The sequence below is a fragment of the Vombatus ursinus genome, unplaced genomic scaffold, assembly GCF_900497805.2.
Source record: "Vombatus ursinus unplaced genomic scaffold, bare-nosed wombat genome assembly UNPS02005659.1, whole genome shotgun sequence".
Taxonomy (NCBI): domain Eukaryota; kingdom Metazoa; phylum Chordata; class Mammalia; order Diprotodontia; family Vombatidae; genus Vombatus; species Vombatus ursinus.
Window position 1 is genome coordinate 18,755,561 of NW_020945437.1, and position 25,319 is coordinate 18,780,879.

Sequence of the window (25,319 nt, forward strand, 5' to 3'; positions counted from 1 at the left end):
CACACACACACACACACACACACACACACACACACACACACACACACACCCCCTCTCTGTGAAACCACACAATACATACTTCCATATAGAGTTAGATAGCATCTTTCAGCTGAACTTAGAATTTTTATGAATAGAAATCTTCATTCTTTTGATGCTGGTTTGCCCTGTGACCTTAGAGAATACTGTTACAGTTTAATATTTCAAATCATTAAGTCCTTTAAAATTTTTTTCTTTCTCTATTTATATAAAATATACTTGACACAGCTTTTAAACTAAAAAACAAAGAAACCAAAAAAACCAGTACCAGGAGAATCCTATCTAGTTTTACAGATAGATAAAATTGCCTTACTGGTTTTGAAGAGTTTCTGAAATGTATTATGATGAGAAAGATTAGGCAAATTAATTATGTCTAGTATCTATAAAGTTGCTATTCTGTCATAGTAGCTGCTAATGATGAACAGGGATTAATATTCTTTGACAAATCTTGTTCAAGGTTTGATTTTATAACTCACAAAACAGTTATTATAAAACAACAACTAGTGCTATAAGAGCAAGACATAGAATCTCTCTTGAGAGAGATTCTCACTTTCTTCATCTGGAAAATGGGAATAATATGTGTGCTACCCACATCATTGGATGTTGTGCAGAATGCACTCTGTAAACTGAAGAAATGTTTAAATGTGAGGATGATATTTTGTTCTCAGTAATAATCACTTATCATTATTACTCATTTGTGTTGTAGAACACTTGATTTTTAGGAGGTCAGGAAACCTGGGTTTTCTAGCTCTACCTCTGTCACTTAACTAAGCAAGTCCCTTTTCTGGAACTCAGTTTCCTCTTCTGTAAAATGACCAAATGATTGAGTTTCCTTTTCAACTCTTTCAGTGACCAATTACATTTTGTGTGTATGTGTGTGTATATGTTTGTAATAGCTGTAGACTCTGAACTGTGAGATTTATGTAAAATTAGTTTTTGTCATGTTCAAACACTGCAATAAATGAAGCCAGAGATTTATTTTTCATTGTTGTTGACAAGTACCAGCTTAATTAAAATAATTTTTAAAAATATTTATTTGTTTGTTACATTTTGAGTTCTGAGCTGTTTCCCTCTCTCTCCCCCATCCATTCTGCACTAGAGAAGGCTAGTGTTTGAGGTGGATAGAATCTTCCTTCATAGGTCCTTTGTAGTTGATTTGAATATTCATATGACTCAGAATAGTTTAGTTATTCACAGTTAACTTTTTGAACAATATTGCTGTTACTGTATATGATCTCTTGGTTTGACTCTTCATTATTTCATACAAGTCTTCCCATGTTTTTTTTTAAAATCAACCTACTCATCATTTCTTATAGCACTGTAATATTCTGTCACGATCATGTATCGCAACTTATTCAACCATTCCCCGATTGATGGCCATCCCCTCAATTTCAGTTCTTTGGCACCACAAAGAGAGCTGCTATAAATATTTTAGAACATAAAGTCTTCTTCATCAGAGAGTGAGTTTCCTGTCACTGGAAGTGCTTAAAAAGAGGTCAGACAACCACTTGTCAGGAATATCATATAGGAGAAGATAACCCTTGTAGTAAGCATCAAAAAACTGAACATATATAAAAGCATTAAGAAAACCATAAAATATCACACAACTCCAGGGTGGTAGTGTTGTTTCTGTTATCATTCTCTGAGTCATGCAAGTTAGGAGCTCTAGGGTGGACTGACTTCTTTTACTCCCATGTCTCCATATTCAAGCAGTCATTGTCCTATCAAGTTTTCCTTCTTAATGCCTTTCTTACCATGTGATACAAATATAAGCAAGACAGGCCCTGCCCTCAAGTGGCTTACATTCTAAGCACAGAAGAAAACATGCCAAAGGAAACTTGAAAAGGTGGGGAGTGGTAAAGGAAAATGGCTGGGAAGTGGTTTGAAGGCTTAGTTCCTGGATCACCTTGGGAAATAGACCTAATGGTGGTATTGCTGAGTGAAGGGTATATACAGTTTTATAACTCTTTGGGCATAATTCCAGATTGCTCTCCAGAATGGTTGGATCAGTTCACAGTTCTATCCACAGCATGTTAGTGTTCCAATTTTTCCATATCTCTTCTAACATTTGTCATTTTCCCCTTTTATCATTTTAGCCAATCTGGTGGCATCTCAGAGTTGTTTTAATTTGCATTTCTCTAGTCAATAATTATTTGGATCATTTTTTTCATATGACTATATATAGCTTTGATTTCTTCTTCCCAAAACTGCCTGTTCATATCCTATGACCATTTATCAATTGGGAAATGACCCATATTCTTATAAATTTGACAGTTCTCTTTATATTTGAGATATGAGGCCTTTATCTGAGAAACTTTCTATAAAATTTTTTTTCTCCAATTTTCTTCTTTCCTTCTAGTCTTGGCTACAATGGTTTTATCTGTATAACACCTTTTTAATTTAATGTAATCAAAATTATCCATTTCATATCCCAAAATATTCTCTATCTCTTGTTTATTCACAAATAAACAAGATTTATTCCTATCCATAAGTCCGGTTGGTAATACGTTCTATGTTCTTTTAATTTTCTTATGAAAATTCTTATGTTTAGGTCATGTATCCATTTTGACCTTATCTTGGTAAATAGTGTAAAGTAGCAGTCTATGCCTAATTTCTACCAGACTGCTTTTCAGTTTTCTCAACTATTTTTACCAAATAGTGAATTCCTATCTAAATTTTTATATTTTTCAAACACAAGATTACTATAATCATTTATTACTGTGTATTGTGTATCTACTCTATTCCACTGGCCTGCTATTCTGTTTCTTAGTACCACATAGTTTTGATAATTACTGACTTCTAATACAGTTTAAAATGTGGTACTGCTAGGCCTCCTTCCTTTACATTTTTTTCTTTCATTGGTTCTTAAGATACTCTTCGAAATGAATTTTGTTGTGTTTTTTTTTCTAGCTCAATAAAATGCTTTTCTGTTAATTTGATTGGGATGGCTGAATACTACCTAGGTAGATTAGTTTAAGGTAGAATTGTTGGTTTTAGTATATTGTCCTCTGCCCACCCATGAACAATTAATATATCTCCAATTATTTAAATCTGACTTTATTTGTATAAAAAGTGTTTTATAATTATGTTCATATAGTTCTGGGTTTGTCTTGGCTAGTGTACTCCCAGGTATTTTATACTGTCTGTGGTTATTTTAAATAAAATCTATCTTAACCATCTCTTGTAGTGCTTTCTTGGTGGTATATAGAAATACTAATGATTTATGTGGGTTTATTTTATATCCTTTTACTTAGTTTAAATTATTAATTTTTTCAGCTAACCTTTTATTTAAATCTCTATAGTTTTCCAAATGTACCATCATATTGTCTGCAAAAAGAGATAGTTTTATTACCTCACCGCCCATTCTTATTCCTTCAGTTTTTTTTCTTCTCTTATCACTATTGCTAACATTTCTAATACAGTATTGAATAATATTGGTGATTTTAGGCATCCTTGTTTCACTCCTAATCTTATTGGGAACGCTTCTTGCTTATCCCCATTATAAATAATGCTTGCAGAATGATTTTATGTATATGCTTCTTATCATTTTAAGGAAAAATCCACATATACCTTTGCTTTCAGGTGTTTAATTTTAAAGAAGTCTAATACAGGATTCTTAGATACTAATCAGTATTTTCTAAAAATGATTTTTCTATTTAGGTAGTTATTCATTTTCCTTTCCTCCCTTTTAGAACTTTATAGATTGATTGGATAGTAATTCTTTTTGTAAGATAATGTTGTATATGTAGAAAGTATTTTCATAAAAATGTTTTACTTGATATTTCTATAGGGGAGTTGATCAGAGTTGCCTGATGAACTTGATGAATTTACATTTGGGGGAGTGGTTTGAACCTTTGGGACTTTTGTTTCATCTACTCTGATGTTCTTTTCATCAATCAAGCAAGTCATTTAAGTGCTGTGTCAGGCCCCATTGTAGGCCCTGGGGATATAGATGGAAAAGACAGTCTCTATACCCTAGGAGCCCATATTCTACTGGGAATTCAGCATGCTCACATGTAAGTTAATATAGAAAAGACCTCTTGAAGGAAGTTACTTAATTTTCACCCTTCAGGAAGGGTTCCACGGGTTCCAAGAAGCAAAGGTGGAAGGAGGGGGTAGCACAGAGGAGTGCATTCTAGGCATGGGGAACAGCCTATGAAAAACACAGAGGCAGGAGATGAAATGTCGTGCATGGAGAGCAGCAAGCATGGAAAATTATGGTTGGTCCTTTGTTCTTGAAGAGGACCATGACATCAGGAACAAATTCCCTCTTGTTCCCAGTTTTGCTAGATCACAGAGTTCGTGAGGGGGATTATGTGTAATCTGCCTGGAGGAATAAAATGATAGCCAAATTACAAAGAGTTTTAAATACCAAATAAAGGAATTTTATCCTAGAGTAGTAGGGAGTCCTTAAAGCTTCTTAAGCAGAGGAGTGACATGATCACATCTGCACTTATCACTTTGGCAGGTGTATGGAGGTTGGATCAGAGAGGGGAGGGACTGGGAACAGAAAGACCAATTAGGAGACTGTTGCTGTAGTCCAGGTGAGAGGTGATAATGAAAATTTTCTTATAATAGTATTATAATTATTATTATTTTAGCTTTTTGGCTTTTTGGTGAGGCAGCTGGGGTTAAGTGACTTGGCCAAGGTCACACAGCTGCTAAGTGTTTGAGGCCGGATTTGAACTCAGTTCCTCCTGACTCCAAGGCCAGAATGCTATCCACTTGCATTATTTCTTACATTATGGTCTTCAAGTTTTTTGACTTGTTTTCTTTTGAGAGACATGTAATTCTTAAGTTGTCTTGACATATGTTGTCTTTGAGACCAATATATTTTACCTACATAGAAATCATGTTTTCTTTAAAATTATTGCTTTATTCTTTTCCCAGATTTTCCTTTATTTCTGTGTATTTGCGTTCCAAATCATTTGTTCCCTCTTTTATTTCTTAGGTGAGGGTTGCCACTTATGGATTCAAGTTTTTCTGTTCTACCAGTTATTTTGGCTGTGCAGGGTATCAGTTTTGCTTTCACAATTCTTATTGCTCTTTTAAACCATTTAGGAACACCCTGCTGTGGTTCCAAACTTTCTTGGGAATCCACAGAGTCCTCTAATTCATCAGGTGTTGATTCATTTGGTTTTTTGTCTCGCAGTATTTATTCATAGGTATTTAGACTTACAGCTGATCTGGAGGGCATATTCACTTTTGTTATTAGTATTTTCCTTGTTGATTTGTATCCTTATGCTCAAAGTCTTTAACTTTTTCTTCCTCCTGAGATCTTTAGTAATTTCAGTCTTTGCCCCTCATATTTCTCCTGTTGCTCACTTTTTGACTCCTCTTCTTAAAGCAGTTTCCTTCAGGGCTAGACTTCAAAGCTGTGTCAGCCTTCTCCCATGCTAAGGAATTTGCATTGAGTTGGCCCCAAGTGACTCATGTGGGACAGAATTGGCCCCAGCTAGGTGCCAGTTCCTTTTCCTAAAGGCATGGTGGAGTACCACACACACCAGTTCCCTCTTGTTCTTCATTTCTCTTGCTGACTTTGTGTGTTTTTTTTGTTTTTGTTTTTGTCTTTTTCATCACAGAGTACTATCATTCCAGTCAGAGTAAGCTTCTGGCTTTTTGTTTTTAGCAGCCATTCCACAGTATGTTGTCAGGTGAGGAGAGTGTTGCTGAATAAATGGGTTAGAGATTATTAGTCTTCTCTACAGTTTAGTTCATCAGATTGTTACCGCCTTGGGATTCTTGGTATCTTAGACCATGTAGACAATTGAAACTATTTATATCTCTTATTCGTAATTCCTTCTTTGAAGAGGTTTGAAAGGTTGTGAGGATGAAAATGCCTCGTACTAGAGCTACTAAAAAGTCCATGGCCACTAAACCAGTCTCCATTAAAGGCAGAACTTGTTTCCTAGTCTTCTTATTTGTCACATTGCACATAAGTGCTTGAGAAATGTATGGTGCATGAAGCTTAATAGAGAAATATACTAATCTAAATTACACCTTAAGAAAATCTGAGTAACTAGCATTTATGTCATGCTTTACGGTTTATGATTCACATTCTTGAAAATAACTCTATGATGCAGTTAATGCAAGTATTATTTTCCTTATTAGATAGATGAGTCAGCTAAGGTTGAGTGATTTTAGCAAGTGTCCAAAACTATACCTATCACTTGTCTGTGTCTCTGAATCCATCATTCTATCTACTGCCTTCATCAAGATCATTTGGAGTCTCATATACCTTACACTGGCCTAGCAATGTCATAGAGTGAAAAGAGCTTTAGTTTTGCGACTTTGACTGTGTGACTCCCTTGCTAAATTAACTCCACTGGCTTCCCCTTACCTCTAGCATTAAAAAAAAGAATTCCTTGTTCAGACAACAGACAAGACTGACTCTTTGTTATGGAATGGCTCTCTGGAAAGGAAGTGGGAGGGAAAGGCTACAGGGGAAAATTATGGTTTGTCTTTTGTTCTCAGAGAGGACCATGATGACATCAGGAAGATGATGCTATAACTTAAAGTTGAATTGGGTTTGAGTGAGGCAGGGCTGTGCCAAGTCACCAGCCTCACTTTCTCCTCCAGAGCCATCTGGGTCTAGTAGCCAGATACGAATCAAGACAACTGGAGATAGCCTAGGATGCAGTGGGGAGACCTTGGCCTTTTTAAATTAAAGTCTTTCTGAATTCTTATTTTGATGTTTAGGTTATGTAAAAAGTCAAGTCAACAAGCATTTATTAAGCACCTGTTATATGCCAGGCATTGTGCTAGATACTGTCCTTTGATGTAAAGCCAAAAAGACATCCAAAAAAAGTTTAGTTGGATTTGTTTTTGTTTTGTTTTTTTTAACAGAAAGTGTGAGAAGGAAAGAATGGGACAGGAAAAAGAAGAGGAAGGAGAAAATCATGTAGGCTACATCTAAAATGAGATTGGTGAAACCAACTAGAACTCATTCAGATTTTGGGAATAGAATGAACTTATCATTAAATAATCAACCAGCCCCATTTCATGATCAAGAACAACAGATAAAATTTAAGCCAGTCTAGAGGATTGACCAATGTAGATAATAGATTAACCTCCCGAGTTCAACCTACTCCGACTCAGAGCTTCATACACAGGCAACAGAAAGGGAGACAAAATAAATATTTTTATATCTGCCCATTACTATTGAGACAGATCTGGGGTGAAGCTAAAGCTGTCCCCATTGGGGAGTGAAAATGAAAATCAACTTTGTTAGCCCTCTACATTATTGCAGAGAAAATTAAACATCCTGATGGCCCTCCATTACAGAATTTTACCCAGGAGACTGAGAAAATCAACATTGACAAATATGTCCTTTATTGAAGGAGCCCCATGAAAAGGCAAGGAAAAAAAAAAAGACCTGAGCCCTCAGTAACCATTAAGAGCTCAGATTATCTAACCCTGAATCCTGGCATTTTGTCTGGGACAAAGTCTCTTGTCCTCATTCAGAGAAAGGTCCTTGTACACAAATTTAGTGTTTTTGTATCCCTTGTGCCTGAGACACAGTAACTGTGTCACTATGTGTACTTAGTTACCAATGATCTCTTAATTTCCAAATCCAATAGCCTTTTTTTGAAAACTCTTTATTTTCTTGAGCTCTCAACAGCCTTTGACACTGTCAGTCAACCTTTTCTCCTTGACATTCTCTTCCATCTAGATTTTCTGAACACCACTTTCTCCTGGTTTTCCTCCTATTTGACTGTTCCTTTTCAGTCTCATTTGCTCAAGTGTTTATCTGTATTAGTTGAGCCCATTGACTATGGGTGTCCAGTAAGACTCTGTCTGGGCTGTTTTCTCTTCTCTCTCTATGCTAATTTGCTTGGTGATCTCATCAGCTCCTATGATTTTAATTATCTCAGTGCTGATAATTCTCAGATCTACTTATCCAGCCCTGACCTCTGCTGGCTTCCAGTCTCACATTTCCAACTGTCTTTCAGACACCTCAAACTAGATGTCCTGTAGACATCTTAAAATCAACATGTCCAAAACTGAAGTCATTATCCATTCTCAAAAATACAGTATATTTATTTGAACATAGTTGCCTATTGCATGTTGTCTCCCTCATTAGGTTGTGAGCTCCTCAAGGGCAGGGACTACTTTTTGGCCTTTTTTATAGCCCTAGTTTCTTGTTTGGTAACACTTTATTTTTTTTTTTTTTTTTAAGTTTTAGTTTTCGGCAATCACTTTTATAGGATTTTGAGTTCTTCATTTTTCCCCCTCCCTCCCCTCTGCTCTCCCCAAGATGGCCTGCAATCTGATGTAGGCTATACATTTACAGTCATATTAAACATATTTCCATATTAGTTATGTTGTAAAAGAAAAAGCAGAACAAAAGGGAAAAACCACAAGAAAAAAAAAGAAAGAAAATAGTATGCTTTGATCTGCATTCAGATGCCATAGTTCTTTCTCTGGATGTGGATGGTATTTTCCATCATGAGTCTTTTGGAATTGTCTTAGATTCAAAGTTGGTCATCACACAATGTTGTGTAGCCCTAGTTCTTAGCATAGTTTGGCCTTTGGTAGGCCTTTAATAAATGCTTATTGACTCACTGACTAATAAATGTTTGTTGATTGATCATATCACTCATAAGTCTTCTCCAAGTCAATATCCCCAGATCCTTCAGGTGATCCTAGTTGCTTTTTGGACGCTTTCTTTATATTAGCATACGAACTAAAATGTGGAGCTGGGGAATGATCTCAGGTCAGATATGCATGGCCTGCTACTCTTTTGGTAGAGTAGATGGCAAGGTCCTTGGCTGAAAGCAACTTGTATAAGAAGAGAATGTTTGGAATAGAAGTTGTGGAAGAATGCTGTAGAGATACTCAAGGAATAATGAGATTACCATGCAGAAGTGAGAGCCCACTTGAGATCATAGAGTGTAAGGTTTATTGATCCCATTTGGCAGAGTTCTGTGACTTCTTCTGGTGGTATCTAACTGTGTACCAATATGATCAGAGAGAGTGGCTGGCAGGCCTAAAGTTGGGGTTTTGCAGTTCATGAGGCGTCTATGTAACTCCACCAAGAGCAGAATCTGTTTCATCTTTATCTTTGTATCCCTAGCACCTAGTAGATTATTGTTGATTTTCCTCAGTGGAAGGAAGTAAGTCTCCATCAATGAAATTACAAGTCTGGGCCAGACCCCCCATACCTCCAAAAAAATTTCTCTATGACATTTTTAACAAATATAAAAGATGTAGATTAACTAGAGAATGCTTTTATATTTTATAATATTTTATATTATATTAGAGAATAGTTTATTTTTTTCTTTTTTAATCTGAATCTGTAGTTTTATCTTTGCAAGAAACTCCCTTGACCACAAATTGACAACTGTTCTGTGACTTAGAGTCTTCAGAGTTTCTTGGGGCACAGAAGTTAATTTACCCAAAGTCACACAGCCAGCATATCTTAGATACTAGACTTGAACCTTATTCCATTAAGAATTAAAATTAAGAAAGTTTTCAAATAATTAAAAGGTCTTTGTAGAAGTTAGAATGTAATAATTTTAGAAAGGAGTACCTTAACTTGTCTATATTAAAAAATACACCTTTAGCCAAAAAGTTTACCTTCTATTATTTTTCCTCAGCTTATGTTCATTCATTTACGAAGGAAACATTGGCGGCACTGTATTAGGGTCAGTAAATTGGTTCTGACATAAAACTGTATTGCCTTTTTGAAACTTGGGGATATAATCATCTTTATAATTCATCCTCTTGAATTGTACATTCTTTGAAGACTAGAGTACTTTTTTTTAATCTTTGTAGTCCCAATGTCTGTCACATATTAGGTGTTTAATAAATGTTTATTGATATTCTTGAATGAAAAAAAAATGTGCATTATGAGCAACAGTTAACAAAATTTGACATAGATACCATGATCATTGCTCTTAGGCATTTAAATATTACGTTTATCTGACAGATGTGCCAAGAGTTCAATAGCACTTGGGCGTGGGAGATGGAGAAGAAGGGCTATCTTGAAATGAGTGTCGAATGCAAATTGGGACTTTTAAAGGTAATAAATTTATTATTTCTTGTAATGCCTTTGTTTTAAAACATTTTGTAGCCCTTGTAGTTGAATTTGGAGACCAGCTGAAAACCAATATTATCATTATTGGGGAGAACAGAAGAAACTATTCTTAACCTAGGTGGTTTTTGATTGCTTTCTAAATCCAGCCTTTTTCAATTATGTAAGCTTACAAGGATGGTGATAGAAAGGATAGAAATGCATTTTCAAATTCACTTCAGCCTTCTCAAGAATTGCTAATGTGTATAGCAAAACTTTATTAATATTGCTTTTCGTACTGGGTTAATAACTTGAAATAATTGTTCTTCCCTAATTGAGTAGACTCATTGTACTTTAAATAAAATTGCTAGAAAGTCCAAATCCAAGTTGGAGTGTTGCTTGCTCTCCTTGCCCTCCTTCCCATGTAGGGCTACTGAAGAGTGAAATGACCAGCAGAGTGAAGGAAGAACCCTTTCCACAGACTGGTTAAGGAAGGGTTAACTGCTTCTGAAATTAGAAGCTTTTTATAAATAGGTTGAATGATCAAAGGACCCCAAGATTAAATACTTATTCTTAAATTATGTATGTAAACATCCTACTTTTCAGGGATTAGCTTATGTTAGATACGTAGTACATGTCACTCCCTTGTTCCCACACAGTAATAGACTGACTTGATCATCTGTTAGGTTCTCTTCTAGGGAAACAAGAAGATGTAGTAGAATCAGATTCCAATTTGGGGCCAGTATCAAATACAAGGAATCACAGAATTTGTTTTAGAAATCTTATATAGCAGAATTCTGGAAGCAGACATCAAACAAGACCAGGAAGATTGGCGATGTATTTCTTGACCCTTTCGGGCTGTCTGCTTCCTAATAGCTTGAGTTGGCCAGTTATCAAATCTCACAGACAGTGCCATTGCACAAAAACATAGTAGGCTAGAACAGGGAGAAAGCAGGGTGACCAGGGCATGAACTACATTTCTTAGGAGACTTGAAGAAGGAATCTGATTCAGGGTCCAGGTAGACCCTGACAGTATGCTGAAACTTAAACGAAAAGTGTCAGCTATTTTTATGACGTTAAAAATTAGACATGAGTGAGTATCATTTCATTAAGAGAATTAATGGAAGACAACATCTACTGAATGAATATCTTTTTGAAAGACTGAGTATGTGTTAGGTTTTAAAGAACAGCTTTTGGGGGCAGCTAGGTGGCTCAGTGAATAGATCGCCGGTCCTCAACTCAAGAGGACCTGAGTTCAAATCTGGCCTCAGACCAAACACTTGACACTTACCAACAGTGTGACCCTGGGCAAGTCACTTACCCCCAATTGCCTAAAAAAGGGGGGAAAAAAGATTAAAAAAAAAACAGCTTTTGAAAGGTTACCTGTATAAAAAAAAAAGATCATTTAATCATTTAGAAGCAGATTTTGCTATATGTGTGTTGTCCATAAATTTTACTTAAGATTTTGGTGACAGTCGGAAATTTTTGAAATTGTGATGCTGTATGATCACCCAGCCATACGTGGCTGTGTATGGTATGAGGTTATTTAAATTTACCATTTTAAGTAATGATAAATACAGAATTTTTACTTGCATTTTATCTACTTAAGTGAGCTATGACGTTTGATTCTCAGTATTGCAGTCATATCTGGCCCAGCTGGGATATTTCTTAGCTCTGTGCCTGTGGACTAGTCTTTGAGTCTTTGTACTATCACTCTTCCATTGTTTTTGTGGGGAAAGTGTTTGAGAAACCTTAAGTAACGATATGTGGACTGTTACTTTTTCATTATTGTAAGGCAAACAAAAACTGTGAGATGGAACATCTTCAAAAGAGATAAGCATTTTGTTTATTATTTCTTACTGTGGTGGAAAAATATAGATGCAATATTTAAATCCACATTACAATTTTTTCTAGTACCTCTGTGAATGTCAGTTTGATGACAATCTGAAGTTTAAGAACATTATTAATGAGGAGGATGCTGATGCCATGCGCCTCCAGCCAATTGGCCGAGACAAAGATGGTCTCATGTATTGGTACCAGCTGGATCAAGATCATAATGTCAGAATGTACATAGAAGAACAAGATGATCAAGATGGGTCTTCATGGAAATGTATCGTCAGGTACGTTTTTTATTGTTTCAAATAAATTTTTTGCTAGTAAAATTTTTGTCAATATACAGTTCTTTTTTCCCCGAAAAATTATTCTTAGAAATAGAAATATTAAAATTTTATTTTAATATATTGCATGTTTTAAAGATACAAATGTTCAAATTAGTGCGTTTATATGAGAAAAGTTCTATATTGGTTCCTTCCCATGTACATAATTCAAATTTGTTGTTTTAAAAAATTACCTGCTTAAATTCAGTTCAACAGATGTTTATTAAATGGCTACTATATACCTATCCCAGTGTTAGGTTCTGGGTAGAACAAGATAAAACATATGGCACCTGTTCTCATGGAGCACTAATACATGTACATAGTTAATTGTAAAGCATTTTGAAATATAGGCTTTGAAGTGGTCTAACAGTGGCAAAAGAGATTTGAGGAAAGAAGAATCACTTCTCCATGGGAGTGTCATGGAAGGTTTCATTATGCCCATTTCCTTTTGGCAGCATTCTTTCTATGTGTTGAAATTTTACAGAAGTTCAACTTCTTAACTTGACACATGAATCTGAAAAATCCTAACTTGTGTTTTGCCTTTTGTGGTGGGGGGACGGAGGACTTGGGGAATTTTTTGGTTTTCTTACATATAGTAATTACAGTCTTTATCCTGAATCTCTCCTTATGTTTGTATTTTCCATACTAGAAGCTAGAAGCTCAGCTATTCAGAATTCAGTGATTATGCAAAGGCAGACACCTCTAGCTTACATTTACTTCTGTGCACTCTTCCATTGAAGTTCAACAATTTTTTTTAAGTGAACATTTTAAAGAGGCATACTGTCATTTTTAGTGATGGCCAATGTGTGGATTTGTTTTCCTTCATATTTGTTACAAAGAAAGACTTATATTTGAGTTTGGGGAGATTTGTAGAGGGATGAAGACATATAGTGATGACAATAACAAAAGAGTAACAGAAAGGAAAATAACAAAGAAACATTACAAAAATTCATGGTAAGCAGAAAGAGGTTCAGAAAGGGATACAGACAGGTAAGGCAATATTAGGACTACTATGTTATATCTAATGTATATTTTAAAATGCTAAACTCTGCATAATATTGATGTCAAGTACAGTCAGTCCTATTTTTCTGTTCTTTGTATAAAGAAATGTTCATGTTATTCAAAATAATTTTTAAAAAATTAAAAAAAAAAAAGAAATACACTGCAATTTTGAGTGTGCGTTTTTATTTGAGGTGATCCTATGGTGAACCTGAGTACATTAGCTATTCCCTTATAACAGATGTAACATAAATTAACTAAAAATACTTATTTCCAAAGCCACTTCTTTCAGACGATGGTAGAGTTAGGTTGTTATGCTTAGGTAAGCAGCCAAATCCCAAAGAACTGTTAGTAATCTGTTCCCAATTTATAGCATAAAACAAAGGAGATTTTTATGATACTTTACCATATCCATCTGTCATTCCTCATATTAGATTGAACATACCATCTTTGTGTTTGGAGATCAAGGATTTTTAACCTGGGGTCCACATACCCTCAAGGAGTTTGTGAACTTGGATAGGGAGATTACATCTTTATTTCTAATAAACATCTAACTGAAATTTAGTATTTCCTTCAGTCGTGAATGTAGGCAACAGACGTGATTCTGAGAAAGGGTCCATAAGCTTTGCCAGACTCTGCCAGAGGGATCTAAGACACCAAAAAAGGTGAAAAACTCCTGTTTTGATTTAATAAAATGTGATATATGAAAAGGCAAATTTCTCTTATTATTGAAGCCCAGAAAGATTAAGTGACTTGCCTAAGGTCACCCTGCTAATTAATGACAAAGCCAGAAATGTAGTCTTTTTATTTCTAAGGAGCTTAGAAGAAAATAATTTTACTCATTTCCCAACAGCTTTCAAGTTGAGTGCAGTGGGGTCCTTGGATCTCTGACATTTGGCAACATCTTTCTTTCCCTCTTCACCTTCTTTTCTTCCCCCATAAAAAAGAGATAACATTGTATCGTCAAGGACATAGCTCCACACGTCTGGGCCTTTGATTTTGTTGTTGATCTATCCTTCTATTAGTCAACAAGCATTTATTAGGTATTTACTATGTGTCAGACACAGGACTCTTATTAATCTCAGTGAAATTTTTTTGTACTGTTCAAAATTAAGTGTTGTGTACCAGAATCCCCTTAGTTGACCACAATCTGTTGGCTTTCTACCTCTTTCTCTGTTTTCCTTTGACAAACTCTGCTCTTCATCCACACCATCACCTTCAATCCTTTGACCCCTCAGTTCCTTCCCAGGCCTTCTTCCCTACACTGTCCACTCTTTCCTTTTCTCCCCGTTTTGACCTCTTGGTTAACCAGTTCAACTCTACACCAACCTTTTCTTGAATCTCTGGCCCCTTATCCTATCTCCAGTTGTGCTCTGCCAAACCTTAGCCTAGGGTAACTCCCACTATCTTCTGTCTTCACTTCTACATACATGCTTTTGAGCAGAGGTAGAGAAAATTACACAAACATTTTGATTGGGTTCACTGCAGATTTATGTTACACAATCTCACTTGTACCCTCATTGCTGCTAGGCAATCTTTCTATTCCTTCCTTGTCAACTCACTATCCCACTTTCCACAGTGGCTTTTCCAAATCTTTTCATCCTTTCTCAAACCTCCCATGTCTCCCCCTTCCCGTTACACTCTCAGCTGAGAACTTTACTTCATATTTTATAGAAAAAATCAAGGACTTTCTCCATGAGCTCCCACTTCTTCCTGCTTCCTCATCTTGTATCACTCAGATGCCTTCAGCTACTATCTCCTCCTCATCTCACACAGAGAAGTGGCCTTACTCCTTACCAAGGCTAACTCCTTTTCCCGTACAAGTCATTCTGTTCCATCCTGTTTCCTCTAACAGGTTGTCTGTCCTCTTTTTCATCTTTACTCTATCATTTATCTTTCATCTCTCCCTCTCTACTAGCCCCTGCCTACAAACATGTATCCTTATCTTCCCCATCCTGGAAAAAAAACCAAAACCCTTACTTGACCCATCCCTGCTTACCTATTGTCTTAGATCTCTTCTGTCCTTTGTAACTAAACTCCTTGAGAAGACTGTCTGAAATAGGTGTCTCCCCTTTCTCACCTGTCCTCTTACTTCTTCAAACTCATCATTCCACTGAAACTGCTCTCTCCAAAGTAACCAGTGATCTCTTAGTTTCCAAAATCAGTGGCCTTTTCTAAGTCCACATCCCACATCTCTGCAGCCTTTGACACTGTTGATCATCCTCTTCTCCTAGATTCTCTCTTTTTTTTTACTGAACATATCTTTTTAAGGATATTTATTCTTTTTTTTTTTAATTTTTTTTTTATTAGTTTACTTTTAGTTTTTAACATTCACTTCTATAATATTTTGAGTTCCAGATTTTCTGCCCATTTCTCCCTTTCTCCCACCCAAACATGGCATGCAATTTTATATAAGCTTTACATATACATTCATGTTAAACCTATTTTCACATTACTCATGTTGTAAAGAAGAATTAGAACCAGTGGGAGAAACCATGAGAAAGAAGAAACAAAAAAAAAAGAGGGAGAGAGAGCACGCAAATAATATGCTTCAATCTGCATTCAGACTCCTTAGTTCTTTTTCTGGATATGGATAGCATTTCTGCATACTCTCTTCTCGCTAGGTTTTTGGGACATCACCCTCCTGATTTTCCTCCTGCCTATCAGATCATTCCTTTTCAGTCTCCTTTGCTGACTCCTCATGCAGATCATCCCCTCTAACTGTAGGTGTTTCCCAGGACTCTGTCCTGCATCCTCTTCTGTTCTCCCTCTATACTACTTTACTTGGTGATCTCATCTGCTCCCATGAATTTAATTACCATCTCTTTATTGATGATTCTCAAATCTACCTTTCCTGCCTTAACCTCTCTCCTAACCTCCAATTTTGCATCTTCGGCTGCCTTTTAGACATCTCAAACTGAATGTCCGATAGACATCTTAAACTCAATATATCCAAAACTAGACTCATTATCTTTCCGCCTAAACCAGGGGTGGGGAACCTGCCACATGTGGCCTTCTAGGTCCTTAGATGCGGCCTTTTGACTGAGTCCAAGTTTCACAGAACAAATCCTTTTATTAAGGGGACTGTGAAGTTTGGACCACACTTGAGGACCTAGATGAATACATGTGACCTTAAAGCCAAAGGCTCCCCACCCCTACCCTAAACCTTCTCCTCCTCCTACCTTCCCTATTACTGTAGAGGGCAATACCATGCCGTCAAACTTCAGACTCCTGGGTGTCCTTCACAACTCTTCACCATCTCTCCCTCCACTCCAATCCAGTCTGGTGCCACAGTCCTGTAGATTTCACCTTTGCAACATCTCTCCAATAGACCACCTTCTCTCTTCCGACTCTGATGTAGGCTCTCATTCCCTCATGCCTAGATTATGACAGTACCCTGACTACTTCAAGTACCACCTCATTCCAATCCGTCCTCCATTCAGTCACTAAAGTGATTTTCCTAAAATGCAGGTTCAACCATGTCACCCATCTGTTCTGTGAGCTCCAGTGTCTTCCTGTCACCTCCAGGATCAAATACAAAATCTTCTGTTTGGCTTTCAAAGCCCTTTATAACCTAGCTGTGTCCTACTTTTTCAGTCTTCTTACACCTCACTCCCCAATATGTACTTTGATCCAGTTACACTGGCCTCTTGGCTGTTCCATCTCTTGGCTCTTGGCATTCTCTCTAGCCGTTTCCTATGCCTGGAATGCTATCTCTCCTCTCCGCTCCTCTGACTACTGACCTTCCTGACTTCCTTTAAGTCCAAACTAAAATCTTCTACAAGAAACCTTTCCCAACCCCTCTTAACTTCACTGTTTTCTCAATATTAATTATTTCGTATTTATCCTATATGTAACTTTTTCACGCATAGTTGCCTATTACATGTTGTGTATTTCATTAGATTGCGAGCTCTTTGAAGTTGCAGATTGTCTTTGTTTCTTTTTGTATTCACAGTCCCTGGCACATAGTAGGTGCTCAGTAAATATTTCTTTGCTGATGGATATAGCCATAAAAACAGTACCAGGTCCTTGTTGAGATGAATTTAAATTCATAAATTTAAGCTTAGTTAACTGCTAAAAAAAAAAATAGTGAATTGGGTTTGTAGATCATGGAGTCCCTTAGTAAATGCAGGTACTATGCAGGTACTTCAGACACTCTGCATTCTGATTCTGATATTAGGAATTGCTTGAATTAAGACATTTTGGAATTCCTGATTTTCTAAATGAGTAGAGAAGATGAATCATTGTAAATATGTCTTAAAGAAAATTTTATGGTGGCAGCATATTAAGAGTCCATTATCCTGTTTTAACCTTTTACTTGTTATAAAGCTCTGAATTAGTTTTGTTTTGGCTGTTTTCTGTCCAAAATAAAATCCAAAACTAAAATACTACTGTTCTCCTTGATATAGATTTCTTTTCAAAGGGGATCCTAAATTCATTCTTCTAAGTCAGGTAGCCCTTTGTCACCCTGGTTCTTAGGGAGAGGTAAGTGGCTTAATAAGTATGTGTTGAGAAAGAAATACCAGTTGTGAACTAATCCAACCATTGTGGAGAGCAATTTGGAACTATGCCCATAGAACAGTGAAACTGTCCATACCCTTTGATTCAGCATTACCACTACTACGTCTGTATCCCGGAGAGATTTTTTAAAAAGCGGGGGGAGGAGGGGATGGAACCTATCTGTACAAAAATATTTATGGTAGCTCTTTTTGTGGTGGCAAAGAATTGGAAATTAAGGGGATGCCCATCAATTGGGAAATGGTTGAACAAGTTGTGGTATATGAATGTAATGGAATATTATTGTACTATAAGGAATGACGAGCAGGATGATTTCAGAAAAACCTAGAAAGACATAACATGCACTGATACAAAGTGAAGTGAACAGAACCAGGACAACATTGCACATAATACCAGCCAATATTGTATGATGATCAAATGTGACTGACTTGTCTGTTCACAGAAATACAGTGCTGCAAGATAATTCCAAAAGATTCATGATGAAAAGTACTATCCACATCCAGAGAAAGAACTGATGGAATCTGGATGCAGATCAAAGCATACTATTCTTCACTTTCTTTCTTTTTTTTTTTTCATATTTCTTATTTATTTTCTGTCAGTGTTTATTTCACAGTATGACTAATATGGAAATATGTTTTGCATGATTGCACATGTATAACCTATATCAAATTATTTCCTGTCTCAGGGAATGAGGGGGAGAGAAAGGGAAAGAGAGAGTTCAGAACTCAAAATTGTAAAAATGAATGTCAAAAATTGTCAATATGTAATTGGGGAAAAATATTTTTTAAAAAAAGAAGCATTGATTTATTTAGACAGTTGTAATCTAGGAAGATTCCTTAACTTCTTGGCTTCTGTTTCTTCTTCTACTGAATGAATTTAATAATTACTTTCATTTCCCATGTCACAAGGTTGCTTTAAGAGGGTATAGTATAATTGCAGACACTCTTTTTACCTCTACTGAAGTCCTGTTCTGACAATTCACTACAACATGGAGGTCTGTACTGCTTGGATGCAAGCTTCTTGGACTGTCCTGCAAAGCTGCCTTTGCGTATTGCTCAGCCTAGCCCAGCTCAGAAATACTAGTGGTCAGTGGATAATGAATCAAGAGATGATTTAATTTTTCAGCCATATCAACTTATAAATATTGTTCACTAAGTGTTAGAGGAGTAGGATCTGCATTGGTGGTAGACGTAGCCACAACGATGAAGAATTAGATTGAAATAAGAGTTCTTTTTTGAATACTTATCTTGTAAGGAGGCAATTGACAGGATCAGCGGTGGTGGTGTTTGTGCTGTTTTAAATAAAAATCAGTAGAATAATAACTTTTGTGAGCAGAAAAATGGATTTTCATGGTGTCATATTTCTTTGCCTTGTTTAGAAATAGAAATGAACTGGCGGAGACTCTGGAACTCCTGAAAGCTCAAATAGATCCTGCACTTTTGAAAAACTCTAGCCAACAGGATCCCTCCTCCCGAGAAAGCCCCAGCCTAGAGGAAGAAGAAACTAAAAAAGATGGAGAAACAACTAAACAAGGTTTTTTTGCATTTTTTTTTAAACAGCTCTTCTCTCCCACACCCTGCCCTACATTTCTCCATAGCTCCCAAAATACATGCAACAGTATCCTATTTTAATTTCAGAAATTAGCATCTTTGTCTGAAGAAGATTGCCAAGCTAGTATTTTCTGGTCTTTCAGTTAAAAAAAAAAAAGAAAAGCATAGATGTATAAGTTATAAAAAATAATTTCAGGGCAGGTAGGTGGCACAGTGGATAGAGCATCGACCTTGAAGTCAGGAGGACCTGAGTTCAAATCTGGCCTCAGACCATACACTTGTCACTTACTAGCTATGTGACCCTGGGCAAGTCACTTAACCCCAGTTTTCTAAAATAAATAAATAAATAAAAATAAATAATTCCAAGAGGGTTCAGTAAGAAAATGTTTAGCCACTTATCAAAATAAGTAGGAGCTGACAATAATGGCAGAGGTACTTGGAGTAAGAAAGCTTGTGCTCAAGTCCCAGCTCTGCCACTAGTTAAATAACTACATGATGGCAGACCTCTCTGAGCCTCAGTTTACCTCACAAGGTTGTTGTAAAGAAAATGCTTCGTAAATCTTAAAGTACTGTAGAAAATGTGAGCTGTTATGATCAATGAATAGATAATCATGTGTGTAGATTCATATCTAAATGTGTAAATGCTCACTAATTCATCATGTCTAAGCTGTGACATTTATGAATGTTTGGGAAATTGCCATTGAATGAGTAAATGCTTTAAAATTCCAATTTGATTTTAAGCAATGAAATTTGACCATCTGATTTAGAACCACTCTAAGTGTTAACATTTTTTCTTGCATAGATCCAAAATCAGTGTCCACATAGCTTCCATTCATTGTTCTCTGGATTCATCCAAAACAAGTCCAGGCCACCTTCCACATGAAAACCTTTCATTGTATACTTAAATATAGCCATTATACCCTGCCTAAGTCTTCTTTTGCAGGTTGAAACATCCCCCAGTTCCTTTGTATATCTTCTGGAGTCCACTAATTTTCCTGGCTGTTTACCTCAGATCACAATTTAGATCTAATTCTTTGCATTGACTTCAGTCTGTGTCTTATTCACTTCTCTACTCTGCTCAGTATATAGAAAGAATAAAATGTGGGAAACATGGCTTTTATATAAAGTGCTTTATTAATCTCCCTCCAAAAGTTTTTAGGGAAAAACAGTAATTTGCAGTATCTATGGTGGATTTGTTTTTTATGGCACCTGAACAACTCTTGATCTGTTGAAATAGTTTTAAAATAATGTGAATACATTCTTTAAAACCATATCCATTTCTGACATAGAAACATGTGACTAGATTGTTCTTTAAATATTGATTGGAATTTACTTGTGAATCCATATGATCCTGGAGGTGATGGAGGGTTCCTTTCAGGAGTCATTTATGACTTGTTCAATTTCTTTTTCTGATATTGGGTTATTTAAATTCTTGTTTTGATAATCTGGGTATTTTTTTAACTATGAAGATAACCATTCCTTTTTGTAAATTTTGTTGTCATATACTTGAGAAAAATCTTTTTCTAATGAATTGCTTTGTTCTTTGTGAAAATTTCTTTTTACTTCCTGACTCTGGAAGTTTTTTTTTATAAGTTCTCTTTTTTAAAAAATCAGACTTTTTAATTATATAATATTTTATCTGTTTTATTGTTTTTTCCCTTCAAGCAGTAATCTTTTATTTCTCAATTTAATGGGTTTTTTCTTTTTATCTTTATTAATCTTGTCTTTGATTTTTTTTGGAGGGGGTGGTTTAGGCAATTGGGGTTAAGTGACTTGCCCAGGGTCACACAGCCAGTAAGTGACAAGTGTTTGGTCTGAGGCTGGATTTCTTGTCTTTGATTTTCAGAATATCTTTTTTGCTCTTTAGTTGGTTAGTTGGTTTTTAAAAGTTCTAGTTGAGATTTTTTTTCTTTCATTTCATTTCATATCCATTTCTTTGATCTGTTCTTTCTCTTCTTTGTTGATGAAATTGTTTAGAGAAGTAAACACTTGCCACTTTGGCTGCATTCCAGAACTTTTGGTATGGTATCTCATTTTCTTTCATGAAATTTTCTGTTGTTCTTGTGCTTTGTTCTTTCACTTAGTGATTCTTTAGGATTAAGTTAATCACTAATAAATTTTTAATTCTTTATAGACCCCTTTATTGAATATAGTTGTATTGAATTGTTATCAGTAAATAATGTTTTAATAGTTCTGATTTTTTTTTTTTTTGCATTTGTGAGGTTTTTATACCTTAGTACTGGGGTGGAGAACCTGCAGCCTCAAGGCCACATGTAGCCTTCTAGGTCTTCAGGTGTGGCCTTTTGAATGAGTCCAAGTCTTTCAGACTAAATCTTTTTTGGTTTTTAGGCAATTGGGGTTAAGTGACTTGCCCAGGGTCACACAGCTAGTACGTGTCAAGTGTTGGTGTGAGGCCGGATTTGAATTCAGGTCCTCCTAACTTTAGGGCCGGTGCTCTATCCACTGCGCCACCTAGCTGCTCCCCAAAATCTTTTTATTAAGGGGATTTGTACTGTGAAGTTTGGATTCAGTCAAAGGGCCACACTTGAGGACCTCGAGGGCCATGTGTAGTCTTAAGACTACAGGTTCCCTACCCCTGCCTAGTACATGGTCAGTTTTTGAAATAATGATCATGCTGAAAAATATGTTTATTCTTTCCTTTTTCATTCAATAGCCACCAGCAATCTATCATTTTGAACTTTCTAAAATCTATTTAGGTCCTTAACTTTATTGCACATCTTGGTTAGATTTGTGTTGGTCAGAGAATGAGTGGTACATTATAATCCTTCACTTTTACCCACATGATTTTTACAATAAATCAACTTATTAATCAATTAATTCAATAAATAAACAAATCAGTCACATTTTCTTTTAGGTATTTAGATGTTATGCCATCTGGCACATATATAGATAGTAATTAATTTTCTGTGATACCTTTAAACATTGCATTTTCCTTGTTCACCCCTTTTAAATAATTAAATCTATTTTTTAATACTTTAATACAGTGTAAATATTTTTGTTTTGAATATGTTTCTTGTAAATAGCATTTTTTTTTGGATTCTGATTTCTTAATCATTCTGCCAACCTTTTCTGTTTGTCATTGAGTTTATTGTGAATATCATACATTATCATATTTGTCTTTACAATGATTAACTTCTCTACATCCTTTCCTGTTATATTTTTTCTTTATTTGATCTCTTCTCTTTTAAAAAGATATATTCATCTTTTTTTATCTCTCGACTCCTGTGTATGCTTTTTTAAATTATCTACTCAGTTGAGGTCTCTTCATGAGAAATAGTAGGATGTTTTCTATTTTGTTAAAAGTCCTTTCTCCTCCCCCTCCTCCCCTTCACTCTTCCTCCCCTGGTAAGATTAGACTCAGCTTTCCAGAGTAAATCTTTCTTGATTGTAAGCCTGTATATTTTGCTTTCTGGTATTTGCATTCCATATTTTCCTCTCCATTGTAGTGGTAGTTGTCTGGTCTTGTGTACCTAACCTTTGCCCCTTTTTAGATGAACATTTTCTAGCTATCTGGCTGTAGTGTGTGTGTGTGTGAGTGTGTGTGTGTGTGTGTGTGTGTGTGTGTGTGTGTGTGTTTTAAACTTGGACATTCTAGATATTTTGGCTGTGATATTCCTAGGGATTTTCATTTTGGGAATTCTCTCAGGAAATGACTACTTTATTCTTTCTTTTTTTACTTTGTTTTCTGGTTCAGCTAGGTTTGGGCAGTATTAATTTGTGCTTTTTAAAAATCTGCTATGAATGCCTTTTTTATTGTCCAGTGATTCTTAGATGCTTCCCATGGCCTATTTCCCAGGTCAGTTGTTTTTGATAGGAAATAGCTAACATTTTCTGACCATTTCTCAGTCCTCAGATTTTGGTTTAGTGTTTCTTAGTGTATCATCAAGTTATTAATCTTTCTCTGGTACAATGCAATTTTCAGAGAAACTGTTACCTCAGTAATGTTTTGTATCTCCTAAAATAATCTGTCCATTCTCATTCCAATTCTTCATCCAAAACTCCAATTTCGTTTCCTTTTCTTTTCTCTTGTTTCACTTATCTAATAAAAAAGTGCTCGTTATCATTCTCATCATCATCTTGTTTTTCATTAGAGTGCTGTGTTTCTCAAGGACATCAGGAATGTTTAGCCAGGGCAGTCTGATTCAGGGCATGCTTATATTATTGTCCTCCCTCATGGAGTCCTGCAGGTTTCTGAACACCACAGTATCAGGCTTCATGCATCCTTGGTTAGACCCAGGTCTAGGCTTCCACTTTGCAGACTCCACCCCACAGCCATGGGCTGTTGTTATCCATGGCTTTTCCTTGATCTCTGCACTATAGGCCTTCTGTGTGCTGTGGGCCAGGCAGGCTTTTCTGGTAAAATGCCTTTCCCAATGTCCTAAGGCTTCTGGCAGTCTATTTGCATAGACTTTAGCTTGCAAAATGCACTCATTGTAGTTTCTCCTTGTATTTCTTTTTTTAATTTTTGTTTGTATATTTTTAACATTTATATTTAAATTCTTTTCCAATTAGGAATTCTTTCTCCCTCCACTCCCCCACCCATTGAGAAGGCAAGAAATATGATATTAATTACACATTTGAAATTGTACAAAACATATTTGCATATTAGCCATGTTGTTTAAAAAAAAAAGACAAGAAAAGGAAAGTGAAAGAATTATGCTTCAATCTGCATTCAGGCTCTGTCAGTTGTCTCTCTGGAGGGAGATAGTATTTTTCATCATATAACCTTTGGAATTGGATTGTATTAAAGTAGCTAAGTCTTACATAGTTGATCATCATTACAACATTGCTGTAATTGTATACACTTTTCGCCTGGTTCTGCTCACTTCACTTTGCATCAGTTTATATGTCTTTCCAGGTTTCTCTAAAAGCATTCTGTTCATCATTACTTATAACACAAAATATTCCTTCACAGTCATATATCACGATTTGCTCAGATATTCTCCAATTGATGAGCATCATCTCGTTTTCAGTTCTTTGCCACCACAAAAAGAGCTGCTGTAAATATTTTTGTGCTAACAGGTCCTTTTCCTTTTTCTTTAACCTCTTTGAGATAGAGATCTAGTAGTGGTGTTTCTAGATCAAAGGGTATGCATAGTTTTATAGCCCTTTGGGGCATAGTTCCAAATTGCTCTCCAGAATTATTGGACCAGTGCACAACTCTACCAACAGTGCTTTAGTGTCCCAGTTTTCCCACATCCCCTCCAGCATGAATCCTTTTCCTTTTCTGTCATGTTAGCCAATCTCGTAAGTGTAAGGAATTGTTTTAATTTGCATTTCTCTAATCAGTAGTAATTTAGAGCATTTTTTCATGTCATATCCATAGCTTTGATTTCTTCTTCTGAAAACTGCCAATTCCTATCCTATGACCATTTATCAGTTGGGGAATAATGCATGTTTTTGTAAATTTGACTCCATTCTCTATATATTTGAGAAATGAGTCCTATATTGAGAAACTTGTAAAAAAAATTTTCTCCAGTTTGCTGTTTTCCTTCTAAACTTGGCTGCATTAGTTTTGTTTGTGCAAAAGCCTTTTAATTTAATGTAATCAGAGTTATCCATTTTATATCCCTTAATCCTCTCTGTCTCTTGTTTGGTCATCAATTCTTCCCTTATCCACAGATGTGACAGGTAAAATTGTTCATACTCCCCTGATTTGCTTATAATATCACTTTATGTTCTCTTTATATTTCTTCATAATTTCTTGACATAATGTTCTTTTAATTAGTGCTGGGGAAGTTTGTCAGAGCTGAGCTATTCTACTTTTACTTTCTCATCCATCATGAAGAGCACCCAGCCTAGACTAATTCTTTCATTATTACATGTTTCTTGAGTTAATCTTCATTTATTTGAATATTGAGATAAAGATCCTGTAATCCATGCCTAACCCATCCATGTCTACTAAATGGGAAAGAAAGATTATTTTGTTGGGGGGAAGGGGAAGAAAGATGAAAAAAGAATTACTAGAATCAATGGGCAGAAAATACTAATTTCAGCTATACTAATTAGAAGAATTATTGGAGA

The 25,319-nt window shown here is 35.8% G+C and overlaps 1 protein-coding gene across 2 annotated transcripts in view; it reads left to right on the plus strand.

The window, feature by feature from the left end:
• Positions 1-25,319, plus strand: part of RSF1 (remodeling and spacing factor 1) — a 133,384-nt gene that overhangs the window by 52,773 nt on the left and 55,292 nt on the right. For both annotated transcript variants that reach the window (XM_027848101.1, XM_027848102.1), the window contains exons 3-5: positions 9,968-10,060; positions 11,966-12,171; positions 19,103-19,257. In XM_027848101.1, coding sequence (XP_027703902.1) covers positions 9,968-10,060; positions 11,966-12,171; positions 19,103-19,257 — 454 coding nt within the window. The remainder of the gene's footprint in view (positions 1-9,967; positions 10,061-11,965; positions 12,172-19,102; positions 19,258-25,319) is intronic.